An 11,123-nucleotide genomic window follows, 5' to 3' on the forward strand; every position below is an offset into this window, starting at 1 on the left:
GTATTGTACAGAAAAGAGTGAACTCTTTACACCGTGCTATCCTCTACATCCTGGAGTAATTCAGGCTAAAGTAAAAATTGTTCCGAAGTAAGAATATTGCAACTTTGGTGCAGACAGTAAGAAGGATGTGCATACAGGCAGTAGGGAAGCAACACAGAGCCCAGGAATGCTAGTATGGAGTTTGGGGCCTTTGCTGACATCTCCAAACCTCTCTCTCTTCTTAGACTCAAATAAATTGCTTTGAAAAATAAACTTGAGAACTGGCAGCTGAGTAAAAACTACTAAAAAAAATATTCCTCATATTATACTCTGAATACATTTGAGAGTTTCTCTAGTCTCTCTGGTAATAAAATGAAAACCCCAAAGGAACTTCAAGTTTGTTTATTTAGAATTTACCTCTTATTACCTTTAGATGTCTGTTTTTGTAATTGAGTGACTCAATATTCTTTTATAGTGAGTAAACATATGGGAAATTCTTCACAATCCTCCTGAAGATGAACTGCAGGAGGAATGTTGTTCTTGCCAATTTTAAATCAGTTTCGAGCAAGATCGTTTGTAAGGAGCTTTTTTTTATTTGCAGGAAAAAGCAGTAAGAGTTTTCAATCTCTAACTCCTCTGACATTCCTAAAGCTTTTAAACACATTAACAGGTCTTGATCTTTCACTGTTAATATAAGAAGTCTTATAGACTTAAAGAAGGCAAAATAAACATGAAATAGTTACATTATCCTTCAAGGAGTTCTAAGATCAAAACTGGTCCTCTTCCTCTGAAGTCTTATTCCTACCAACTCTCTCCTAATCATAAATTCAACTTTTTTTTTTTTCCAATTAATAAGATCAGCCATAGGAAGACGAAGCTTTCCTTTCATCTAAGGCAGTAACTGAACCTAGTGTAAACAGTTTCCTTGAAAGTATGCATCTCTTTTGAAATAAGTTTTCGAAAATAGTTTGACATACCTGTAGAAAGAAGTTTTTTTCATTTTCTTTCATGAAACGTTCGACGTAAGACTTGACTTTACTTATTAAAAGGTCGTAATTGAAGCTTTGAAGAAGGGGAATATATGGATCCTTGCTTTTGATTATGGTTGCCAGCTTCACTCTTAAAGGCTAAAAAAAGCACATTTTCATGTGTCATATATACATATATATATATATATATATATATGTATGTATGTATCTTGCAGTAATCTTAACATTATGATAAATAGGACCCACACAAAGCTAAAAAAGATTGTCATGTAGTTTTCTGAATAAATTCACGCTACAGTTTGAAAGGGTTCTACTGTGAACTAGGCACAATGCCAGGAGTTTGCTCTGTTTACATGCTCACCAAATATTAGGTGTAACTTCCCAGAGATGTACACTTTCATTCCATTTATGAATAACGTTGAAAGCAGTGTAGTAAATGGAGCAAAACGTACACCCAGAAAGGGACACTCATTACTGGGTTTCTTTTCTCATATACTGCCTCTGCAGATTGACACTGAAACAGGTCTACAGTGTTCAGGAAAAGGACTACTTAGTACAGCAACATTAAAAGCACAAAAGTACTCATAATTAATCACAACGTTGTTTGTCTACCAACCACTCTGAATCATGCAGAGAGCAACACAGCCAGCATCTAACTTGTGTACAGGCTGCACTCTTGTTTACCAACTTGAATAATACTATTACCTCAGCCTACATCAGTGCAAGGACATAGAGGCCCTGGAACGTGTCCAGAAAAGGGCTACAAATGAGGAGCTTGGAATCCAAGTCCTGTAAGTGGCTGAGGGAATTGGGGTTGTTTAGTCTAGAGAAGAGGATGCTCAGGGAAGACCTTAGTACAGTCTACAACTACCTGAAAGGAAGGTGTGGGGAGCTGGGGGTCCACCACTTCTCACACGTAACTAGTGACAGGACTAGATGGAAGGGCCTCAAGTTGCACCAGGGGAGAATAAGGTTATAAATTAGGAGACATTTCTTCTCAGAAAGAGCAGTCAGTTATTGGAATGGGTTGCCCAAGGAGCTGGTGGCATCACCATCCCTGGGGGTGTTCAAGGAAAGGTTGGGCATGGTGCTTAGGGACGTGGGTTAGTGAATGACATTGGTAGTAGGGGGATGGTTGGACCAGATGGTCTTGGAGGTCTTTTCCAGCCTTAATGATTCTGTGATTTTCTAAACAGATGAATCTTCTGAAAAATTTATCTGAATCTGTTATACACATACTACTATTTATGTAGAACACGTGTTCTAATACACCAGAGGAACATACAGGCAGCATTTTTGCCTGCCTTCTTTTCACCTGCAGCCCTTGCCTTCCTTTGTTCTTTTTTTCATCCTGTTTTCCTCAGTGGTGTAGCACACTGTGAGCCATCATGTTCTGCCTCCACAAAATGCAAGGGTGGGGAAAATGAGGGGACTGTCAGTACTTCTATCTTTTAGCTGATAAATGAAGTACAAGTAAAGAAGGACCTACGCAAGCACTGCACACATTCAAAAGAGAGGTCAAAAGTCTATATACAATCTGCTTCTTTCTTCTATTTTTCAGCTTCCTATAAGCAGTCCCCATTACCGCAATGGCCTATAGGTTGCTGAAGTCATTACTATAAGTGGACTTAGGGTTTTCAGCAAATTCAGGCATGTGCATTAGCTATTATTTTAAACAGACATGCACTTAGACTTGCATCTTCATGAAGCAATGACCATCAAACCAGGAAGGGCCCTAGCCCTGATGTTATCTGGTCCAGAAAGAGGCATAACAACATCCACTCTGTAATGGACGCTAATGACCCTTCCTTCCTTCTGATGATTCAGTCTGTAGAACACTAACCAATGGAGAAGACAAACAGACCACGCTACAAAGGCTCAGAAAAAGTCAACAGCCCAATTAGAGCAGTGGCCCCATCATTTCTTTACCAGCGCGATTATACTGTGAAAACTGCAGCATCACCTTCCCAGAATTCCTCATCTCTCATTCAAAGTGGGAAAGGAGATTAAGTTTAGACCGCTGCTGCCCACAGTGAAGAACAAATGCTGCTAAAAGCAATCATTTTACTCCCCCAAATCATGCATTATTTCTATCATTTCCCTTTCTCCAAATACCCTTTTGCACTGAGAGCTGCTACAGGTACGAAAGTGATTGCACCTAGTGGAATTAGGATAAAGCTATGCAGGTAGCATTTGCCACCTTTGGGAAACTGTTCTCTTCTTCTCCCCTAAAATAAGAAAAAAAAAAAAAAAGAGCACGTTACTACCTTATCTGATTCCGAGTCCGTAAACATCCTTTCAAGAACTTCAGCAGCCTCCTTAAAATATCTTTTTTCCATATAGACTGCTACAACCTACAAGCAATATAGTTACACTTATAAAATATGCTGAAATACATTTCACCTGAAAAAGAACAACAAAAAAACACCACCATCACAAAAAAATGGAGGTCACACTTCTGTGATTTTGTGAGACTTCCAGAATCCTGAGATCTATACATTTAGAAACATGACCAACAATTATTGAGTTATTACAGTTAGTTCTGAAATAATATTAAACATCTTGTATAAAGAGCGGGGATTTAAAGACAAATCTGATGCACGTTTTCCCTTACTTACCTTTTTCATCTCCCTTACCATTACTTCCATCTTCCCCTGAAGGGCATTTTCAGACCTAACAGTTGTGAAATATCCCTCATGTGCAACTTAATAGAGTGCTCTCATTTGCAACAGTAATAAAAATGTCAAGTGGTCACATTAAACGCAGTTAAAGAGAGGACACATCCAATTCAGCATTGCACTGAAGCACATTTGTGATTATGCATGTAATATTTCAGACAATGATTCAAAAAAAAAAAAAACCCAACAAAACAACTGGTAATTATTTCTTGTTAAGCACACATATTTTGTAGCTATCTCCAAATAAAAAAAAAACAAACACTTAGAAGAATGAATATAAATTGTTCTGTCTTAACTCCAGTTCAACAGCATGTCCACACTTAGTTCTACCACGTTTGGAAAGACCAGCAAAATGGAGTTGTTAAAGTGTTTCTGAACATATAGGAGTTTTATCACAGGAAAGTTTGAGTTTTAAGGAAATTCAGAGCAGGTCAAGATTTTTTTTTCCAAGCGCTTTTAATCTCAAAACATATTTCTCAAAAAAGAAAAAAACAAACAACCACCACCATCATTACCAGGAACAGGTAAATTTATATGTGTTTCTCACTGAAATCAGAAGTGTTATAATACAGAGAATTACTCATAGGCCAAAAAAACTCATCTGAAAGTAAAGCTATTCAAGCTATATTTTAAAGCTCGATATAAATGTTATGAAATTGATATCTCAATTGATATAATTTTTTTTTTCCAAATTATCCCAGTTTGAAATTCTTTCAAAACCTGCCAAACAGGAACCAATCTAGATAGGGAAAGGTTCCACGTACAGCTTTGTTTATACTGTAATTGGAAACAGAACAAACTCGGAAAATTCAGTTTGGATTGTTCATAGCCCAAGCTCTGTTTTAGCAGAACGAATAGCTAGCATCCTGAAGTGTTTTGAATAAATAACACAGACCTGAATTTGAATCAAGCGACGAATATCTTCGTGAAGCTTATCAAATTTACTTTCTTCCCTCTCAAGTAAAGTCCAATAAGACAGCGCAGATTCCAAAGGTGAAATTCTTGGATCCTCTTCAAAATTGCATTCTTAGGGGAAAAAAATAGAAACTGGTATTTAAAACAAAACTTAAAGGAGGAAGCTAAGCATATTTCATTATATATACACAATGAAGTCCTATGTACTATAAATCATTACAAATCCTTTCCCCTCAAATAATTTTTAGTCTCCTTTTTCAGGTGTGTTTAAGAGACTTGAAGCAATCTTCTCCTTTTTAGAGCCTCTTTCTTCCTGATGTTGCTAATAACAATATTGTTGCATTTTTAAGAAAGATTATGCATCTTCTACTTATCATTCAATTAAAATGCTACTTGAAATAGTGCTACGTTTAGCATTATGTATTGGGGATGGTATTAATAATACTTTTACAATAAGCTTGGCATCAATTTTCATAACATTTAGTATTGCTGCTTTGGATTTGTAACAAAGCACAATCCTGATCTCTCTGTATTACCATGTCTTAACTTTTTGTTGTATTGGAACAGGTTAAAGTGAGAGGGAAATTCAAACAACGTAACACAGGACTGTTCACTGAAAAAGCAGAAGCAGCCATGTCATTGTGCTAATATTAAGGTTTGGGAACATTCTCAGCAAGCAGGATCAGTGACCAGTTCCAGACAAAACACAGCCTAGCCAAATAACCACCCCCCTCCCCTCAACACTCTACAGTTTCCCTGTCTTATCAATACATGGTTTGGGTTGGAAAGGATGTTACAGATCATACACTTCCAACCCCCCCACCATGGTCAGGGACACCTCCCACCAGACCAACTTGCTCCAAGCCCCATCCAAACTGGCTTTAAACAATTCCAAGCATGCAGCATTAAATTAAAGCAGAGTAGCTGCTTTTAATTTTATAAAAGTAGGTCTTTGTGGCACTTCTAGGCTAGAATACCCCTTTGTTCTTCAATGCTCATACTGGCAAGACTGCTTTTAAAAATCTTAAATCTCACTAAGTTTTATGAAGCAGCAAAGTTAAGTCTTCCAAAAACTTGTGCATGGACACAGAAGCTGCTCAGCCAAATTAGTGAGTTGTGGCTAACTTACAGCCAAACAAAAGACACAACAGTGAATAAAAATCCCAAAGACCTGCTGCCAGCCAAAAGTCTTATGACCTTCTGTAAAAAGAAAGGCCATTAACCTTTTCATCCATATTCTTGGTCCTACTGTCTGTCCCACTTTAATTTCTAGATTTACAATTGCAGAAAGAAATGCCCCCTCTGCACTTTATACTTGCAGATATTGCTTACTAAGGGCCAATCTTCTCAAGTATATTTCTTTTGTCAATGCTGCTGTGACAGAAAGACCCACAATTTGACCAGCATATAAGCATATGCAGCATATAAGCATTTAAACTTTGTGCAATAAAATCATCACAGGGTAATGCTGGTCCTGCATATAGCTCAGGTGCATATGGAACACTAGCAGTTTAAGTTTAAGATTTCAGCCATTTTATATATATACACATAACATTAGAAGCTATGTGAAAGCATATCTAATACACATCTATGCAAGTTCATTCAGATCTTCTTAAACAGCAAGTGGCCAAAAAAATAAAAAAATCAGAGCATTTACCAAGTTTTTTTCCGTTTGCAATTCTTATCAAGAGCTGACAGAGGTACACCATTTTTTTCTGATGTGTAGCTATTTCGGAGAAGCCATTAATAACAGCTGGAAAAGAAGGGAAAAAGTTAAGTCAGTCTTGCTCCAGCAGTGCCACAGTGTGGCTACAAGTATACTAGACAATGCATTATCAGACTAAAGATGCTTCATCAGATCCCTAATGACTTAGAAAGTTAGCAGATTATCAGTTAATGTTCTTCCCTGTTCTAAGAACACAAGTCATATTTAAGCACTTGACCATAAAAATGTATTCCTCTTGCGGTTTGCAACAGTAGTTTAGAAGTGGCAAGATGCATCACCCTTTTTTTTTTAAACAAAACAAAACAAAAACTTAACACTACAGTATCTTACATAAACAAATAAAAGTTTGTTTTGCTCACTAGCTTAGCAGAAAAGACCGACAACTATCTGCTCCAGAGAACATTTCCATGGAGTGCCCACCCAGCAGAGCCCCAAGCAGACTGCTAACACTCACAATGTTGCTGTGGCAACTGGCAGACCAAACGCAATAAAAGCTACCAGAGCGTAGGCAGAAACCTAAACCCACAAGGGAAATCCTCCTCATGGGGTTGGAAGGTCACAAGGATTACTGTATATTTCAGACAGGGAGCTGCGGTGAGATTATTTCCATTGTGCTGATTACTGTGAACTTCACATTTTAACGTGCTGTATGCAGTAATTCATCTTCACAGCACAACATGGAAACATTCAAAATGAAAAGCAAAGAATCTGTCAAGCTGCTCACCTAAGACAGCTGCAGACTGAGCACCCTATTTCAGGATGTTTCAGAGGCAGCCTAGCCAAAGCCATGATTGTGCAGCAGGGCATGCCCTGCATAACCCCCAGTTTTGCCCTGACACACCCAGAACACAACATGCATTGGTTTCCTTGCAAGTACTTGGCTTCCTTGCTCAGTAGCGTATGAGCATGCCCTAGAGAACAGTGGATAAGTATCCAATTACAAACTAATTAAGAAAACCCTGAATGATTACTTAATCTACTATCAAGCAGGATATTGTCATTTGGGCTTCGAAGAACACGTTTTCAATTCTGTTTCTGTGAGGACAGGTGATGCAAAAACTCTAGCTAAAATCGGAAGTGAAAAAAAAAAAAAAGCAACATTGCTTAGAATAGCAGTGAAGTGCCACTAATTTATGCACAAATTTATGCATCTCCCATAGCAGGCAACACAGTTCAGCTTCAGTTAAATCTGGATAGTGAGTTTGTTGCTAGAGATCCCCATGCCCTGAAGATGGAGCCAGAGCTTGGGAGTTTCTGAAGCAGGAAGAAGGCTGCAGGTGAGCAATGCAACAGAAAAAGGAGCTCAACTTAGCAAGTGGCTTGAAATCATTCAGCTTTCTCTGCTCCTCCATTTGCTTTTATGGTGCACCTACACTAGTGTTAATTCAGGGTAGGGCTGCGTTTTTAAACAAAATGTCCTGTGCTTTGGATTGTATCACAAAGCAGTCTTGATTACAGGCACTAAATTCTCTTACAGCTATTCCAAAGGAGAAGAAACCTTGATATGTTTACCGAGTGAAAAACAGGTCCAATTATGCACAAGTAATGCGACAATTATTAATTGACATGGACTTATTAAGCTTTTCTAGAATCTGTTTCTCTGTTAATTCATTTGTTATAAGTGCCCTCGAATATAAATTGTTCCCCTCTCAATAACCACTCAAATGTACTTAATTTCTTAGCTTTTCATTAGAAGATCTAGAAACCCTGTTCCATGTAGATACCTAAACAAGCTAGTTCTGGTGATAGACCCATCAAAGCAGGATAAGGTAGGCAAGGCACATAATGCTGCCATGCTGTCTTTGAACCACAGACTACCTAGACAGGTAAACTATTCCTGCTTGGTAGTGTACTGAGCTGCAAGTAAGTATTATGCATCTTCTAACAAAATAGCTTCTTTTACAGTTTTGCATTTGCTTCAGTTTAAACTGACTTTCAGGCTGACTGCCAACCAGTATTTCAGTAGGGTCTCATTTTGATGTATACAAGAGTAACAGTTGTGTTCCCAACAATAACAAAACAAGCTTTTTCTAATGCAGTCTTATGGGTGCACATAGCTTTTTCCACAGATTATTACACTCTTGACTTAATAACATTACAGCACCAACTCTGTTAATGAACTCTCACATTCCAGACTTTCTATTATTTCCCAGTTCCGTGTAACTCTGTATTCTGCACAAATATTCATTGTAAAAATTGTTTCTACTAATACAATCTCCTCAAGTCTTCCCATTCTCCTTGGGAGATATTCCACTCTGTGCCTTGTCCGTGCTTCCCATCTGTCTTCATGAAATTTCATAGCAATTCTACTGAGCTGCAGCCCCAAGGCTGAGAAGCACCATTAATAATGAAATCTAACAGCCCCCCACTTGGTGCATTTCATTATCTTTAGATTTCTTAATCTCACTATTTCTCATATTAATCTCTTTACTATTCATTCTGCATACCATGGTATTCAGTTGTTTGCAAAAATTTAAATAAATCGTACCTATTGCTATTCTCTTGACCTTTTACTTTGCTTAAGAAAAAAAATCCTCCAAAGCTCTAACCTGGTACCCGATTTTTTTTTTCCAAACAGAAAAAAATCACTGTAAATCTATCAAATCTGAGGTCAAGACAATTTGTTCTAACTATTTGTTTTAAAATCCTCACTCTTAAGTGTTCCTCATTTCAAATACAAACTTTTCCATTCACAATCCAGCCACGAGGCTTTGTTCCACCTGCATCCGATGGATTCTAACTACTTCAAAACCTTTTAGCATTCTATCAGAAGCCAGGACTTAAACTCAGGAACACGGTTTATTTAAGTTACCTTAACTTTTGCATCTCCTTACCAAAACCTCTTCTACCCTTCAGTATCCCTGAGCCACCAGCACCTGAAGCCTCAGGTTCTGTAACAGGACGGTACATACACCACGCATCCTTCACAGCACCCTGGTGACGGAGCCAGGCCGAGCAGAGCCCTCCCTCAGCACCCAGCAGCTCGGAGGCTCCCAAAATCTCCTCAGCGCCGCCACCCGCCCCCGCTGAGGGGACGAACCGACAGCCCCGTCCTGACGGGGAAGGGACGGGAGGAGCCCCCTCACCCTGCGCCACGGCCCTCCACCGCCTGAACTCGGCGGCTCGGCCCTCCACGAAGTGCCGGCACAGGCGGCAGCAGCTCAGCTCCAGCACCCAGCCCGCCGCCACCGCCTCGGTCGCTGCCGCCAGCGCCACGCGGTCCCCTGAGGCGCAGTCTCCCTCGGCCGCCATCTTGCAGCTCGCTCGCCCGCCAACGCGCCCCTTGCCCCGCCCCCTCGCGCCCGGCAGCCTATCAGCGCGCCCGCCTCCGCCTCCAGCCCCGCCCCGTGGCTGGGCGGGCGGTGGGTGATGGCGGGGGACGAAGTCACGCGCCGGGCGGGCGACCGTTAGGAACTGTTAGAAACCGTTGCGACCGTTGGCCCAGGCCCCTCCCGGCCTGCGCCACGAGGTCTCGGCCCCAGCGTCCAGGAGCGAAGCCCAGCGCTGTGTGGCTGGAGCAGCTCTGCCCATCGCCTGTCAGACCCAGGGGGGTGCTGCCGGGCTGTGGGGTGCACGGGGCTTGGTGGGGGATTTGTGGGGCAGGAACAAAAGGCACACAAAGCAGCAACAGCAAAAGGGCAGTATGGAGGAAGGGAGAAATGTGAAAAAAAAAATAGGAAATTTGGTAAAATAGTTATGTGAAAATACTTGACTGGCTGCTACACTTGTCTGTGCCTGGTCAGTGCAGCGAGTCCTATCTTATTAAGTTTGTTTCTACCTGTCCTACAAGGGGCTCTCAGTGCTGTGTGCATGTCCGGGAATGGGGCTGTGAGTGCTGCAACTGCAACTTGCCTGCAGCTGGAGTGAGGGCAGGTGTTGCCCAGGGAGGTGGTGGAGTCACTGTCCCTGGGGGTGTTAAGGAAAGGCTGGATGTGGTGCTCAGGGACATGGGTCAGTGGGTGACGTTGGCGGTAGGGGGATGGTTGGACCAGATGACCTTGAAGGTCTTTTCCAACCTTAATGATTCTGAGATTCTAAGTGAGGGTGTGAACACAGGCAAAGAGCAGCCCAGAGATGCTGGTGAAATGTCCTGGGAGAAAGGCAGGAAGTGGGGCTGTAAGGGACAGATCTGGGTGTCAGAGTGCATTTATGTCTTTAAGAGCACTTTTATTGTTTTAAGGCATTTTTGCCGTTATTTCCTGGATCTTAGAAGGAAATAAATATGCAGAAAGGATATAGGATATAGGTAGCCTGAACTTGACTTTTTTATTTTTTTTATTTTAAAAGTGGGCCTGACAGACTTCTCTGACAGAATGCAGATGTCACCAGTTGGTCCAAGCTTATAAAGTTTTTAAGTTTCAAGAGTGTTAGATTAAGCTTATTTTTTGGTAGTTTTTGTTGTTGTTCTGTTTTGTTGTTGTTTATTTGTTTGTTTCTTGGAAAATACCTTGAGATCCAGTGGCAAACTATTGTTTTCGTTGCTAATCAGTAATATATTCTGGCACTTCTGACGTTTTAGAGTCCCTGAAAAATATTCTTTCCCTTCCGCCCCCCCCAAAAAAAAAATAAAATATTAGTGGTTTCCATGTTCTGAAGGCCTTCCTTTTGTAGATCTCTACATAAATTGATCTTACATATATTTTACCTTACCTCAAGCAGACTCAAGAGTCCTAATCAAAAATAGCAGACAAGCTAGTGAGGTGAACAAAAAATAGGTTGCGAACTGAAAACTCCAAGGTCCCCTTTGCCTGCAGAAGTCTTTGTAGTGTTAATCCAGTTTATCCCCTTAGCTGTCTTTTCTTCCTAAAAGGCTCACTTTCAAAGGTGCTGAGCTTT

The 11,123-nt window shown here is 40.6% G+C and overlaps 1 protein-coding gene across 5 annotated transcripts in view; it reads right to left on the reverse strand.

Moving 5' to 3' along the window:
• TERF1 (telomeric repeat binding factor 1) overlaps window positions 1-9,586 on the reverse strand; it is a 26,379-nt gene extending 16,793 nt beyond the window's left edge. For 4 of the 5 annotated variants that reach the window (XM_038174570.2, XM_027452348.3, XM_038174572.2 and 1 more), the window contains exons 1-5: window positions 9,374-9,586; window positions 6,219-6,314; window positions 4,542-4,672; window positions 3,236-3,322; window positions 957-1,106 (exon numbers count right to left, since the gene is read on the reverse strand). In XM_038174570.2, coding sequence (XP_038030498.1) covers window positions 957-1,106; window positions 3,236-3,322; window positions 4,542-4,672; window positions 6,219-6,314; window positions 9,374-9,539 — 630 coding nt within the window. In that variant the 5' untranslated portion in view covers window positions 9,540-9,586. The remainder of the gene's footprint in view (window positions 1-956; window positions 1,107-3,235; window positions 3,323-4,541; window positions 4,673-6,218; window positions 6,315-9,373) is intronic. The other variant, XM_027452349.3, reaches the window with a different exon arrangement.
• Between the last annotated feature and the right edge of the window lie 1,537 nt (window positions 9,587-11,123).

The sequence above is a fragment of the Anas platyrhynchos genome, chromosome 2, assembly GCF_047663525.1.
Source record: "Anas platyrhynchos isolate ZD024472 breed Pekin duck chromosome 2, IASCAAS_PekinDuck_T2T, whole genome shotgun sequence".
NCBI lineage: Eukaryota > Metazoa > Chordata > Aves > Anseriformes > Anatidae > Anas > Anas platyrhynchos.